Source organism: Erythrolamprus reginae, chromosome 1 (assembly GCF_031021105.1).
Source record: "Erythrolamprus reginae isolate rEryReg1 chromosome 1, rEryReg1.hap1, whole genome shotgun sequence".
NCBI lineage: Eukaryota > Metazoa > Chordata > Lepidosauria > Squamata > Dipsadidae > Erythrolamprus > Erythrolamprus reginae.
In genome coordinates, this window is record NC_091950.1 from 149,322,473 (window position 1) to 149,338,716 (window position 16,244).

Here is a 16,244-nt window from a genome sequence, read left to right on the forward strand (position 1 = left end):
GGCAGAGTGTAGAGCAGCCAAAAGGGCAGAGATGCTGGTGGGAGATATGTGGGTTGGGGAAATTGAAGCAAAGATAGCAGGACAGGAGAAGCATAAGGTCCTCGCTTACTTACAGTGCTGTCCTAACCTAAGTTGAGGCTATTGAAACTGCTGTCGCTAAGCAGTGTGGTCACATGCAGTTTTGCCTAAGAAATGCCTAGAAATTTGTATCCTGATTGCCATTGTAAACCAGGGACTTCCATTTGATTTTTGTACTGTTAGTTCATGTGTTAAGATTTTTCTCCCCGATATTTATTGTAAATGTTCCCAACTACAATGGGTCATTGCGGGTAGGTGGGTTGAAAGAATTAAGAAAAATGGTCACAAGGATACCCCTAGCATTTGTTGACATCTTTTTGTATTTGTATCTCTTTGAACCTATACATATCTCAACAATGAAGATTAACTAGTTATCTGAAAATTCACTTTGTAACTTTTTGTCCTTTGTGACACATTGTTTCCCAACATGCATATGGAAGATTTCATACTTGTTTTGTAGAAGAGTATAACTTAAAAATGGGGAGTTTTATTCTCTTTTAAAATATGCAATAGAAATCCGTTATGTTTAAAATGTAGATGCATTAAAATTTGTGTATCTGTTTTCTAATTATTTAAACTGTTAAGAATAAAAGCCACTTTGCAATAAAGGTTTAAATTTAGTATATTGAAAAATTAAGCATGATTCTAGTCAGCTTAAACACATTGAATACAGTATTGTGTGATTTGTTTATAGGGGAGGGGCGGCATACAAATCCAATAAATAAATAAATAAATAATACACTACTTATAGCACTGCTAATTTTTAGTAAACCATTCCTACAATATTCAATATATATATACATTCACATGAGACATATTCCTAAATTTCTTTAGAAAATCTGTTGCCTTCTTTGGTCACTTCATCTAATTCAATTATGCTTGGAAGTTGAGTAATTCATCAAAATATATCTGATTTATTTCTGCTCTACTATAATTGTGATAACTTGTCAACATTCAATATTTTTGTCCAATGCACTTTCCCCTGTCCTTTAATATTCTGGAATAGTTTGGGATTTATGGGTCATTGCTCTCCCAAATGTAATGTAGAATTAATTATATCAATCGTATTTGTTTCACTAATAAGCAAGCACAGGCTGCTTACCAATGAAACAAATACTGGTAAGGTTGCATTTTGGGTTGGGGTAGTTACATTTTAGAAAGTTAATGTACAAACTTTTTTATTTTAAATTTACTGCCAAGTTTTGAAATAGATGTAAACCATAGTAATCCACTTCTTAAAATTTATTGTTTTAAACAGGTGTGTTAAAGTGTAATCTTCATTATTTTCATAAAATATTTATATATAAAAACATGACTCCATTGAAATTACATGGGTCTGTTCGCATGCGGAGCATACAAACCGGGACTACAAAGTGGAAAGAAGGAACTTTTGAAATTGTGGATAAAGGGAGCAAAGTGATTTTGATAGTTCATTACAATGCTGGAGGAATTCCAAAAACGTTTCCGGTGAGTGTGATTTTCAGGGGCCTTTTTGTTTGAAGTATTTTATTATTTGGGTCTTTATGAGCGACCATTGCACACTGGTTAGAGTGCAATACTGCAAGCTACTTCTGCTGACTGTCGGGTGCATACAATTTGGTGGTTCGAATCTCACCATGCTCAAGATTGACTCAGCCTTTCCAAGGTGGGTAAAATGAGGACCAAAATTGTTGGGGGCAATATACTAACTCTGTAAACTGCTTAGGACTGTAAAGCGATATATACGGTAAGTCCAAGTGCTATTGGTTTACGATAGCTTTCTTTTTAAAATTCATTTGACTGTCACTTAAATTTTCCTCAGATTCATTTCCATTTTTCAGAATACTGACGTTATTACCCTATTTTTCAGAGTATAAGATGCATCTTTTCCCCCCTAAAAGAGGGTAGAAATATTGGTGCGCTTATGTACCGAACACAGCCATTTTTGGCCTCCCGAAGCCACGCCCCCATGTCTCATTGTTGCGAAACATGGGGCTGTTTTTCACAAAACTGCAGTGGACAGAGGGTTTGGGAATCCTGGAGAACTCCTTGGTGCTGGGGGAAAAACAGGCCATTTTTCTCCCATTTTTTCACCCATTTTTTCATCAAAATGGGGTGGGCGAAGGGTCTGGGAAGCCTGCAGAAAGATCCTGGAGACTGGGAGAAGGCAAAATTGCCCCAATTTTTCTGAAAAAACAAGTGAAACCCAGTCCATTTTTTTTTAAATGGCATATTTGCCACCCCCCAGCCCCCAGGAACTCTGCAGGCCTCCTAGATCCTTTGCCCATCCCATTTTTGCAAAAAAAAAAAAAAAAAAAGGGTGGGTGGGTTTAAAAACGGGCAATTTTTCACAAAAACAGCATTTTGCCAGCTCCCAGGAGCTCTCTTTGCCCATCCCATTTTTGCAAAAAACCACAGCCTGTTTTTTTTTGTAAAAATGGGGTGTTGGTGGTGTTATTTTCCTTCTAATTACCTCTTCTAGCTTGACTGGAGGAGGAATTCTGGGAGTTGAAGTCCACTAGTCTTAAAGCTGTCAAGTTTGAAGATCCCTGGGTTAATGGTTAGGGGTGCAAGGGTCTTAAAACTTAGCAAGTTTGAGACTTGTGGACTTCAACTCCCATTCCTGAACTATCATGATTGGAGGAGGAATTCTGGGAGTTGAAGTCCACAAGTCTTAAATCTGTCAAATTTAAAGTTTGCAAAAAGTATACATGGTTGTAAAAAGTATTTTGCTACACTAGTATTTTATTAAATAATATATTACTACACCATTTGGTTCAGAATACTTTTTTCCTTGTTTTCCTCTAAAATCTAGGTGCTTCTTATACTCCGAAAAATATGGTACATTGGGAATTATTCAGTTGTGTTTGTTTAGTGGATTTGTGTATTAAAGAAAAAAATGTTATATTTGTTAATTTTTTATTAAATGTATAAAATGAGTTAACAGTTGCATTGACCTTCTCTGCCTTTTAGAGCACAGTTTCTTTTATTTGTCTCTATAGTTGTTTTATGTTTAACTTAAGGAATATCCAGTTTGTTTTTTAAAAAATATTAACTCCTCTATTAAACTTTTAAAAAAGAGACCAAGAATGGGAATTATGGTTTGAAGTGTTTTTAATAGGAGAGTGAACACAAGAACAAGGGAGCAAATCTGAGGTTAGTTGGGGGAAAGATCAGAAGCAATATGAGAAAATATTATTTTACTGAAAGAGTAGTAGATGCTTGGAACAAACTTCTAGCAGATGTGGTTGGTAAATCCACATTAACTGATTTTAAACATTCCTGGGATAAAAATATATCCATCCTAAGATAAAATACAGAAAATAGTATAAGGGCAGAGTAGATGGACCATGAGGTCTTTTTCTGTCGTCAGTCTTCTATGTTTTTAATACATGTACATGATCATATTTTCATGTATTTTCTTTCTAGCTGAACCATAATATAAAAAATGTAGCTGTACGATCAAGTAAAGGGAAATTGTTTTGCTTGACGATATCACTGACAGATTCTAGTGTTTTGACTCTTGATAAAATACCACAGAAAGATGCTAATGAAATGAAGCTGTATCTGGAAGCTATTCAAAACAATATTCAGAGAGGTGAGTACAGTCGTTCCCATTGTGGGACCCATGCCCCATGGGGGGGGGCGGATTTGATTTTTAATGGGGGCAATTGGAACCTTGTTTAAACTCTTTTAGGCTTCCTCGGCATGAGTAGGAGTTCACTTTTTGAATAGGAAGAATTATATGGCACGAGGCAGGGGGTGGGGTGGGCATCAGGATTTGATGAAGTATTTGGATAGTAGAGCGCAGGGGTGGGCAATTAATTTTGCCACAGGGCCGCATGAGAAATTGGGATGGTTTTAGAGGGCCGTACTAATATAATTAACTCAGTTCTACCCAATACTGTTTATTATTGGGTAGAACTGAGTTAATTATAATTATGATTATAAATTATAATTGTATGTTATAATATATAATATATTATACATTATATACATTATATATAATTATATATAATTATATATTATATATTATATCTTGAACACCCAGTTCTTATTTAGAAAAGTTATATATTATATTATATATTATATTATAATTATAAATTAATTGCTCACCCCTGGTATATAGCATACATATGCTGGTAACAGATGCTAAATGAAAAAAGCTGAAATCATTTGGTCATTATCACTTCCCTATAATTCCAAATTATGAAACATTATGATCCTGTAAAGTTCCTTTATCCAATTTTAAGTTAAAGTTCATCCAATCCATGTAATGCTACCTGATTATTTCATTTTTTTTAAAAAAATCCTAAAGTTGTTTAGTTTCTTTCTACTTCTATTTTTATCTACCAAGGAACTTGTTTGCTTTCCATAAAAGGGGAGAGAGATTCATATTTAATAGTTTTATATTTCCAGAGTAATACCATTTCTCCTTCCTCCCTCCATTTCTCCTCCCTCCCCTTCCTTCCCTCCCTCCCTTCTCTCCTTCCTTCCTTCCCTTCCTCCTTCCTTCCAATTCTCAGTCTTCCAATTCTCTCCCTGCTCCCCAACCTGATTTCCCCCCACTGGGGGTGGGAGAGGCTCTGCCGTGAATTCCCAAAGAAGGTTAAGTCAACTTACGGGAAAGGTGGAGAGGGCGAGGCGAGAGCTCTGGTGTAGGCAGTACTGTCAGCCAAGCAACAGGCACGACGCGACTGCCGCTTTTTCGCTTTTTGCTTCTGTGTGCAAGTGGCGAGGCTGACCGACTACACCGCGCGGCTTTTGGTTTTTGCCTGCGGCTCATGTGCGTGCGCGCAGGTTGCAAATGACCTCCACACGCCGGTCACAGACAGTGGGCAGGCTGCATCCGGCCCCCGGGCCGCATCTTGCCCAGGTCTGGTATAGCGGTTAGAGCACTGCCTTTGATGTAGCAAGTGAGGGTTCAAGTGCCTGCTAGTGACCTAGGTTGCCACTTTGGATCCCTGGGCAAAGACTTCCCAACACTTTACTGCTTATCTCAAATATGAAAGTGGCACAAATTAGGAGAGTCATGCCTGCCTGTTGCTTTGGATTAACAAGATCCATGTCAGATACTGAGGAACGAGGACAATGTGACCATAAGTGGGCTACTGGAACAAACCATGCATGGATGAGACGAGAGTCTAGAACTGATAGACTTGCTACTGCAACAATACATTTAATGGGAGCGTACATATGGAATGTGAGAAAACTGAATGGGAAAAAGATATTAACTGAAAACAGCTAATTACCCAATGTTTCAACATAGTGAAGAGGAAGCTTTTCTCGCAGCTTGAGATAGACCAACTACATTTGTCATCTCAGACTCAAGAAGAGCTGAGAGCACAACTTTGTCAACATTCAAATATGTATTGTAGTCAGCATCTGAAGCTGGAACATCACTACCATTCCATCAATGGCTGAACACAGCAGTTGATATAAGCCATAAAAGCTTGAAAAAATGAGCTACAGTCAATTCTTGAAACTGGTTGTCAAGAATCGATAAAGACGTACCATCAGATAGTGTGCTGCAATCCATACTATTACGTTAACTCAAGCCAGTGAACTGGTGTATGCTACAGTTTCTATAACCCTGGAGATTTTTTGCTACATAAGCAAGAAAAATAGTGACACATGCCCCTACCACCCACCACCGCTGGAAAATGAGGTTTAGAGGTTAAGTTCAAGGAAACTAGAGAAAGATTAGTTAGCTGGTGGAATTACAGAAAGGTAGGAAGATTAAAAATAAGATTCAGCTACTGAGAGATTGCGATGGCCTGACTTCATCTGGAACCCTACAGAATTACTTATTTATTGAATTTATATTGCCACCTAAAAGCACATTGCAACTCAGGGTGCTTACAGAATATAAAACAATAGAATGAATAAAAAAAGAATCAAATAGATTAATATAATAAAATCACCATTTTATAGGCTTCATCCACCCCCGGGTTCCCCAGGCCTTCCGGAAGAGTGTTAGAGTGGGTGCCATTCTAATCTCGGGGGGAATGGTGTTCCAGAAAAGGGAGCCACAATGGAGAAGGCCCTTCTTCTGGTTCCCACCAGGTATATCTCTAGGGGATCTCTAGGGGATGGGACCCACAGCATTCGCTACCTCCCAGCTATGATAGGTGAGGTAGATGTGACCGGCAAGAGATGGTCCCTCATAACCTGGTCTCAAGCCATGAAGGGCTTTAAAAGTAACAAAAAGCAACTTGAATTGTACCTTGAAGCAAATTGGTAGCCAATGCAGCTTATGCAGGAGATATATGTGCACATTCGGGTTTGCACAAAACTATGTGGGCTGCTGCATTTTGCACCAACTGGCGCTTCCAGATGCTCTTCAAGAACAGCCCCATGGAGAGTGCATTACTATAGCCAAGACAGGAAGTGACTAGGTCATGAGTGACTGAGTAGGGATTGTTGGTCCAGGAAAGGACCAACTGGTGCACAACCAGCAGTAGTGCAAAGGCCCTCCTGACTACGACTGCCACCTGCTCTTTTAGTAGGAGTCGTGAGTCCAGGAGAACTCATAGATTATACACAGTGCCACCCATCCAAAACCAAAGATGGCAATTTTCCTTGAGCCAATGGATCCAAATCCAGAGCCACTTAGTCTTGCCAAGGTTTACTTTCAATCTGTTGCTCCCCATTCAGCCCTTAACAGTCTACAGGCACTGTGAAAGGATGACATGGCATCACTTAATTGCTAAATACAAGCCATCAGGAGTGCCTACAAGGCTAAGGAGATACACCAGAGAAGCAGAGGCCGTGAAGATAAATTATTTGTTCCCCAAAGAACTATGCAAGGTGTACTCCCAACAGCAGAAACTGAACAGTCTGGAGGAACATATGGGAGAAAGGGAAGCTACATAACACAGTGCACCCTTCAAACTCCCAGGCCTCAGAACCAAGATTAAGGAAGATGAATGTTTCCCATAGGGGCAAAAAGGGAATTAATTAATTTTAAAACTATAAAGGTGACTTTGAATAATATTATTTTTATGAGCAGCATCAATATGTAAGTTTGTGTATTTTCTCAATGATTCTAGTGTTACGGGGAAAGAAGTATGGTATATAAATGGTATACTGTGTATATAAATGACGTGTGTAAAATTTATATGGAACTATGATTTGTTTTTAGCTGTGAAATTATCTTATGGATCTGGCAGTTTTGGAGGAGTTTTAAGCAACAGAGCCATGCAGAAGGATTCTAACAGACAGTTACCTTCCATTGAAGGCCAGGTATATTTTCTCCCTTTTCTTTTTAATCCTTTGTCTTTTTTGTGTACTTACAGTTTGATGTATCAGTCAGAAGCACTGGAGCTATGGTTTTTTTTTGAACAACGTGAATTGGATTTGTGTAAGTGAGCTAGAGGACAGCACTCCTCCAAATAATATTTTGTGCATTTAATTCATATACTTCCCTCAGATTTCAGTGATGAAAACAGCAAATTAGATACCTCTATTCTTTCTTCAATAATCAATATTTGAAATTCCCTCCTGATTCATTTTCAGAAGCAAAAGCATTCTTAAAATAAATTGGGAAATAGTGACAAAATTCATTTTATGGCAGTAAGGCTATTGATAACATGACAATTATAATCTCTGTGTGTAACTTCTAAGAGCAGCTTCCATTTGTACCTCTTGGGAACCGTAGGTTTTATATCCCTAGAAAAAGAAGAATGGGGCCAAATTAAGGAAGCATCTATATAGTTGTAAAATTTGTTACAGAAAGAGTACCTAGATCCAGATAAAGATTTGCATGCTAAGTCTATTATTCCACAGCTTATTGGTTATTCATGCACTCATAAACAAGAGGGCACTGTTAGATCTCTAAAGAATAGTTTCAAGATAGAGTAACTCTTAACAAGCTTTTTTAGTATTACAATTATTTTACCATTAATGCTAATAAGCTTCTTACAGTTAAATTTAATAATATATTTAATTTTCATCTCCATCTCAATCCTGCCAATGTTGATGTCTTCTGAAAACACAGTGGAGGCACAAGGGAGAAACTGCAGAAGCTTTATTAATTTCAGTGCTTTTTTATTTGACTTTTTTTGCATTGCTTGGTTGTAGTAGTCTTCCTGGTGCAGCTCAGGAGTGTCACAGATTTTTTTTATGTCAGTCCACCATATTTCTCAGACACTTTTCATTTTGTTCGCAGCTTTTGGAGAAGCATAATGCAAAGGAAGACACTGCTATATTAACTGCCCCAGAATTGTGAGGTCTTTTTTCTCCTCAGCATAATGTATATTCTTTTTACAGGATATAGTTTCACAAGAAGAAGATCATGTTTAATGTTGCTTTTGTTGGACATAGGAAGAACAAAAGGAAGCAGTTAGGAAATTTAGTTTCTACAGAAAAAATATAGATTCTTTCCTGTTGTGTTTGATATATCTATTCCCTTCCTGAGTTTCAGATCAGTTTAGGATGCTACAGAGAATATGTTTTCAAAAGTTTTTCAACATTTTTGTAACTGATTATCCCTCATGATGGGGAAAGACCTCCTTCCTTTAATAGTTGAGACTGGAAATAAGTACTTCATCAATGTAAATGAAGGGTGGGGTAACTTTAGGAGGTAAATCCATCTCCAAGGAGAAGGAACACTGAGAGTAATTCCAGTGTTCCGTTTTAGACCACTGTTCTTACAGAATTTTGTTGCTTCTGAGTCTGAAGCTCATATGGCCTAATCCAGGTTAGGAGTTGGAAGTTTATTGTGATTGAATTCCAGCATTTATGTCTTGTCTAGACACGAACAGTAAGTTTTATGCAAGAATTTTAGAAAATTACATTTTGATCTTTTTTTTCAGTTTACAGAGTAAGAATTTAGTAAACAAATGTAGAAAGAGTACAGTAGAATAAGATTAAAGCAGCTCCCTCCCTTGTTTAAAGTAACGTTCTTCAATCACATTTAGTTTTTGTTTTTATGCACATACAATATTCAAGCCCATCAGAAGGGGCTTCTAACATTATGCAATTCTATTTAGCTAAGCACTTAAACAGCCTTGGAAGAACATTTAGTTCTCCAAAAAGCTTTCCAGTGACTCAGGTTTTATGGATAAATTCTTAATTCCAGTTTATTTATTGTAGCGTGAATAAAACTGGTTCAGTAATGAAAATCATGACTCAAATATTTTCAACTAAAGATAGAAAAAATGGAGAAAAAAGGAAGTAGTGTTTACTACTAAACGAAAAGTGGAAAATAAGACAGTATTAAGAAATAATTCAGTTGGATGGGTAAATTTATTGGGGAAACTGAAAATGATGAGAATAGAATTTATAGACTTAAGAATATCAGCACAACAGTGTTTGGAATAGAACAGCGGACCTATTCTGTTGTCATTCTCCGTACTGAAGGAGTGGGTCCAGCAGTCACATGGGTTGCTCCTGTCCAATCCGTTGGAACTGAGCCTAGTATTAAAAAAGACTGCTGGATCCGCCCCTTCCCCAGAATTCGCTCAGTTCGCATCCTCGGATGTGTGTGAATGCTCGTTCCTCTCGATAAAACACCTTCCCTTCGATCTCTCTTCAATAGCAAGTAAGATTTTTCCATTACTCAGCTTGCCGGCAGTTTTTTTTCTCAGCCCTACAGGGCTTTGAGTTGGGGGAGAAGTTAGCGGCTCAGCCATTTGCGGTTTTTCCCTTCGTGCTGTAGCCGCGGCCGGTTTGTTAACTCCGGCCTTGGAGGTCCTGCCGTGAGCAAGCTTTATTTTTTTCAACTAATTAAGGGCTATTTACCTCCCGCGGTGTGGGACTTGTTTTGTCTCCCGGGCTTAGTCGCTCCTATTGCAAATAACGGAGCAGTTATTTTGGCGCCAAGGCTCTGACGCCCAGTAAGTTGCACTTTCGGTTCTGCCCTAAGGGGTCGGCCATTAGTGCCTACAGCCCGCCGCCTGACCCTGGAGTCGTCGCTTTGAGTTCCCTCGGGCCTATTCTCCACGGAAGTGGCCTCCAACCAGTGTGCCTTGGTTTTTCTTAAAGTTAAGTTAGTGAGGCCTGCCACGCTGCACTTAAGGACAAGAACTCTTGGTATCGCCCAGGATTGCCTCTTAAGGCGCAGCTGCTCCTGGGCCTAGGAGCAGGGTCACCTATCCTCTTGGGAATTCCACAAAATAATTCTTCTCTCCCCTATTTTTTGGCTCAAGCCTTGTCTTCTGTAATTGCTCAGACTATGGCTTCCCTTCCCAAGAGAGGCACTACCAAAGGTTCCAAAGAGGTTAGGCCTACTGGTAATCCTTCTGAGCTTCCCCAGGCCTCTTCCTCCTCTTCCTCAGGCTCTCAGTCTTTAGCCAAGCCCACTAGGGCTGAGAAGAGAAGGGACCTAGCCCTACAAAAAATACATGATAAATCAGCCAAACGTTTTAAGGTGCAGGCCCAAGTGCATATCAACCCTACCCCCCCGGAGGCCTCTAACCTGCCTCCCTCTGGGGTACCTGTGCTATCCCTGGATGAGCCAAACCTAAATCCACCCCAACCTAACCTATGGGGTTTAGGTCCAGAGGAGCCAGATATTACCGAGGATTTCCCCCAGCCAGAACCTGTTCAGGGCCTCAGGGATCCTCAGGCTTTTCCGGCTGATATTTCTTCCTTGCCACCGGAGTTTCAGTCTATCTTGACTATTCTGACTAACACTATTGATGCTAGACTCTCATCTTTAAATGTACCTCCTCTGTCTCATCCTCCCCCTCGCTCCTCCCGTCCCGTGAGTTCTTCTCCTTCCTACAGAGCCCCAGTCATGGAGGTCTCTGACTCCTCTCAGGAAGAGGATGAGGACGTGGATGCAGAAGAGGATGATGACCCCTTTCAGCGTCTGTCGGAGGATGAGGAATCTCAGATTAAGATTCCAGCCCCAGCTGCTATTTTCCCTTCGCAGCTTTTCAAATCTCTCCTGCTAAAAGCTAGAGTATCCACGGGGCTAGCCGGGCAAGAGAAGCAAGCTACTCCTTCCACAGACCCCCCAGAGGAAAATCTTCCTTACTTCATGGAGGAACAGGAAGACAATGAGGTAATTCCTATGCCCAAGTTGTTTAAGGATGCCTTGCTTAAACAGTGGGACCACCCAACCATAGGCTTCACTCCCACTCCCAAGGACAAGAAGCTCTACAAGCTCTCCCCCTCCTATGAGGAACTCCTAACATGTCCCAGGCCAGATGAACCAGTGAAGACGCTCCACTCAACGGCTGCCATGCCTGGCGAGGCAGAGGAGGTCCTCCGGCCAGAGGACAAACGACTTGAACAAATGCTCAAAAGAAGTCTCCTTGCAGACTCATGGGCCATTAAGAGTGCTGCAGCGGCATCCTTCTTTTCCAGAGCTATGCTCTTATGGCTTCGTCAGCTCCAACTACACCTGCCTCCAGATGACTTACGGGGCCAACAGGATTTCAACAAAATTTTCGCAGCTGCCCAATATATAGCAGATGCTACTCTCCAATCTTCCAGATTTGCAGCCAGATCAGTAGCAGCCTCCACAACGGCCAGAAGGCTTCTATGGCTCCGCCCTTGGCAGGCGGGGGTAAGACAGAAATGGCAGTTAGCTATGGGTCCACTGAAACGTAACCTCCTCTTCGGAGATCTTCTGGACCCTCTCCTTACGGAAAACGCAGACAAGAAAAAGGTCTTGGGACCTACCACCAAGAAGGCCCCGAAACCGCAGTCCTTTCGGCGCACCGGGCGTCAGCAGGATCAAAGCTTCGCATTTCACAAGAGCCCAGGTCAGTATTCCCCTCGCTTTCGATCCCAAGCTAGAACCACCAGGGGCAGAGGGTCCCGCTATCAGAGAGGATCCTCTACTACCAGAACTTCCAAAAGAACCAGATGGTAAGTTTTCTCACCTGCCTATAGGCGGTCGCCTAGCCTGGTTCTCTTCCGCCTGGCACCGCTCTTGTAAGGACCCCTGGGTCATTGACACAGTGGAAAGGGGCCTAAGGTTAGAGTTTATTTCTTCTCCCCCTAACCGTTTTATTTCTTGTCCCTCTCCCAGTTCCTCTCCATCTCGTATTCGAATGGAGGAGGCTATTTCTCATTTGTTGACTATTAGAGCTATTCAACCGGTCCCCTCTCTCCAGAGAGGTTTAGGCTTCTATTCCATCCTCTTCATGGTCCCTAAGACTTCTGGAGGCTGGAGAGCCATCTTGGACCTAAAGAAATTAAACCGCTTCATTAAATATAGAAAATTCAAAATGCACTCCCTATCTTCCATTTTATCAGCTCTTCATCGAGGAGACTTTATGGTGTCTCTAGATCTCACTGAGGCCTACCTCCATATCCCCATTGCCAAGGTCCATAGGAGATTTCTGCGCTTTGCCTTTCAAGGCAGGCATTTTCAGTATAGGGCTATGCCTTTTGGGCTCTCCTCAGCTCCCAGGGTTTTCACTAAACTCTTGGGATCCTTGGCGGCTCATATCCGGGCCTCTCCCATTCATATTTTATGTTATTTAGATGACATTTTAATTCATGGTAATTCCAGAGCTGGTGTAGCTGCAGACCTCTCCTCTACCATGTCGGTTCTACAGAACCATGGTTTTTCCATAAACCTTAACAAGAGTCATCTTGATCCATCCACTTCCATCCTGCATCTGGGGACTATCATTAATTCCGAAATATCCCAGGTTTTTCTCTCCAATGAGAGAAAACGCAGCATTTTGGATCTCATTGCTCGCATCCTGCCCCAGCAATCGGCCTCCATTGTCACCCTATCCTCCCTTTTGGGTAAGATGGTGTCATGTATTGGTATTGTTCCCTGGGCCCGCCTTCACGCCAGGGAACTTCAATGGCTACTATTACCATTTCAGAGATCAGGCCACAGCAACTCGAACCGACGCATCACCATCCCACCGACGGTTCGCAGATCCCTCAAGTGGTGGACTTCTCCAGCCCTAGACAAGGGATCCCCCTTCCGGTGTCCCGACCAGTTTGTAGTCACCACAGATGCCAGCCTCTCGGGCTGGGGAGCCCACGCCCAAGGTCTTTTAGCTCAGGGCACATGGTCACCGGAGGAGGCTTCCAAGCCCATCAATTGGCTAGAATTAAGAGCCGTGTCTCTAGCTCTAAAGCAATTCCAACCTCACATATCCAACCAACATGTGCTGATTCTCACCGACAATATAGCCACCAAAAGCCATATTTGCAGACAGGGAGGCACAAGATCCAAGGCCCTCATGAGGGAGGCCCTGAAGTTGGGTCTTTGGGCAGAGAAAAATCTCCAATCGCTTCTAGCCGATCACATCTCGGGGAGCCTCAACGTCCAAGCGGACTGGCTCTCACGAGCCACCATAGATCCAGGCGAGTGGAATCTCCATCAGTCACTGTTCCACCAAATCTGCCTCAGGTTCGGCCATCCAGTGTTGGATCTATTCGCGACCAGAGACAATACCCAGCTTCCCCGCTTCATCTCCAGGTTCCCGTCTCCGGGAGCGGAGGCAGTCAATGCCCTCAGGAGTCCTTGGCCTCCAGGCCTACTGTATGCCTTCCCTCCAATTCCAATTCTGCCAGACGTGATCAACAAAATCCTCCTGGAGAAAGCACGTGTAATCCTGATTGCCCCTCACTGGCCTCGCAGACCCTGGTTCGCGGACCTTCAACAACTGTCCGTCCAGGACCCCTGGCGACTCCCCGCTTCGGAGGATATGTTGCGGCAGGGGGCCTCCTTCCATCCGGATCCAGAGTGGTTCCACCTCACCGCCTGGCTGTTATCCGGAGGGACTTAGACCTGCGAGGGTATGACCCAGACACAGTGGAAATCATTCTGAAATCTAGAAGGGGGTCTACCAATCGGATCTACGACCATACTTGGTCCAAATTTCATCAGTGGTGCTCGCAGGAGGGCTTATCCCCCCTGTGTCTTCCCATACACAGGTTAATCGCCTTCCTTATGAAAGGTTTTCACCAAGGTCTCTCTACCAGCACCATCCGCCGCCATCTGGCCGCTATCTCTTCCGTCTTGGCGGGGCCTCGCAGGCAGCCCCTACGCTCCCTTCCAGAAATCCAAGAATTTCTAAGAGGAGTGGCCAATCTCAGGCCTTCTAAAATCCACAGATATCCAACCTGGGACTTGCCACGGGTTCTCCACTCTCTTACTCAAGCACCTTACGAACCCCTGAACTCTGCGTCCCTCAGGTACCTATCCTTCAAGGTAGCATTCCTGGTGGCGATTACTTCCGCCCGACGCATATCTGAGTTGGCAGCCCTTTCTATCAGACAGGACCTCTGTCAGTTTCATCAGGATAAGGTGGTTCTGCGGCTGGACCCCACCTTTCTACCCAAGGTCAGTTCCATGTTCCACAGATCTCAGGATATCGTTTTACCTTCTTTCTGTCTCCAACGAGAGCATCCCCTGGCGATTAGATGGCACACTCTAGATCTCACTAGAGCGCTAAAGATTTATATCCAACGCACAAGATCCATCCGGAGATCTGAAGCACTCTTCATAGCCTACCATCCCAGATCCTTGGGATCCAGAGTGTCTTCCACAGTAATAGGTCGTTGGATCAGAGGGGCCATCTCAAAGGCCTACGAGACAGCTTCCCTCTCCATTCCAAGGAATATTACAGCGCATTCCACCAGAAGTGCTGCCACATCTGCCGCTTGGGCGACTCAGGCTCCGTTGGAAGAAGTCTGCAAAGCAGCCACTTGGGCCTCGCCAAATTCCTTTATAAAACACTACAAGATTGATTCGTACGCATCAGCAGACGCTGCCTTCGGAAGAAGAGTACTCCAATCCGTTATCTCTCACGATAGCAATGTACTCCCACCCTAGGGACCTATCTCTTGGGTATGTCCCATGTGACTGCTGGACCCACTCCTTCAGTACGGAGAATAGGCGTTGATTGCTTACCTGAACGCCTCTTCTCGTACGGTGAGTGGGTACAGCAGTCACTTCCCTCCCTTGTGTGGTCTTCTTTACCTTCTATTCTAATTTCTTATAACACATGAGAGTTGAACATTAAAGAGCTTCACTACTGAGCCTAGTCTACGGATTCGCGAATTCTGGGGAAGGGGCGGATCCAGCAGTCTTTTTTAATACTAGGCTCAGTTCCAACGGATTGGACAGGAGCAACCCATGTGACTGCTGTACCCACTCACCGTACGAGAAGAGGCGTTCAGGTAAGCAATCAACGCCTATTTTCTTGATAATTTCAAAGTATAATTGCATACACACAGTTTTAAGTTAGAGCAAAATGCCACAGCTATCTGTTTGCATATTACAGAGCAGTGTTAAGCTAGAAACAACCAAATAGGCAAATTTAATAATAATAATGGAGAGTCTAAATTGAAGACAAAATTACTGTAACTAGTTTTCATCATTTTCTTAAAGTTTAGCACAGTTATTCATATGGGTGACTTTCTGGTTTGTTTGTAAAAATCATTGGTTTCAGGATCACTAAAATGATTGGACATTATTGAGAGGGAAGATCTTTGTCTAGTGAGGTGGGCAAATAGATCAAGGTTAGAAACAGATTTCAAATAAGGAAATACGGAATGGACAGTTATAACATGGCAAAAATAACACACTGTAGGATCACAGTGAGTTGAATGAACTTGATCACTAGAATCAAATCAGGTGAATCAACAAAGAGCCAGCAATATAACAGAGAAAGTTGACACAAGACAAATAGTATTTTAATAGTGTACTAGATAACCCATGAACCATGCTTTCAAAGATAATTCCTTGCCAAATTCCTCAGTGCCCAATATTGACAGAACTTCTCATATACTGACTTCACTAAGAAAAAGTTAAGATACATTCTGAGATGTATCTATCTTGAAAAATAGTCCGTTGAATTGCATAACACAACAACAGCACAACAATTTTTTAAAATGAAGTTTGCTATAATTCCAGAGAAGTCGTTCCTGGATTTTGGACACATTCTGTAAGTTGAAATATTATTGCGCTGTGATGTGCTGTTTTGCTTGGTTAAAGATTATGGGAATGGGAGGGAGATAGGTAGAGAGAGTCACCGAGACACCGATCATCTCAGGCTCTGGTATTGGTCAATTCAAAAGTCTCAGCATATTTATTAGGAGGGTAAAAATATTTATTACTCCTGGTGACCATATTGTTTTGTTGCAGCAGCATGTAAGTGAATTTCCATTACTTTCCCGGGGAGTACTTTTTAAATTTCCTAGTCTAGTCTAGCTCTGGGATTTATAGCAGTTTTCCACCAAATGCTAGCTAATTAAAT

The 16,244-nt window shown here is 42.1% G+C and overlaps 1 protein-coding gene across 4 annotated transcripts in view; it reads left to right on the forward strand.

Moving 5' to 3' along the window:
* Window positions 1-16,244, forward strand: part of USP37 (ubiquitin specific peptidase 37) — a 52,538-nt gene that overhangs the window by 2,881 nt on the left and 33,413 nt on the right. For all 4 annotated transcript variants that reach the window (XM_070729348.1, XM_070729365.1, XM_070729358.1 and 1 more), the window contains exons 2-4: window positions 1,337-1,545; window positions 3,487-3,655; window positions 7,202-7,302. In XM_070729348.1, coding sequence (XP_070585449.1) covers window positions 1,390-1,545; window positions 3,487-3,655; window positions 7,202-7,302 — 426 coding nt within the window. In that variant the 5' untranslated portion in view covers window positions 1,337-1,389. The remainder of the gene's footprint in view (window positions 1-1,336; window positions 1,546-3,486; window positions 3,656-7,201; window positions 7,303-16,244) is intronic.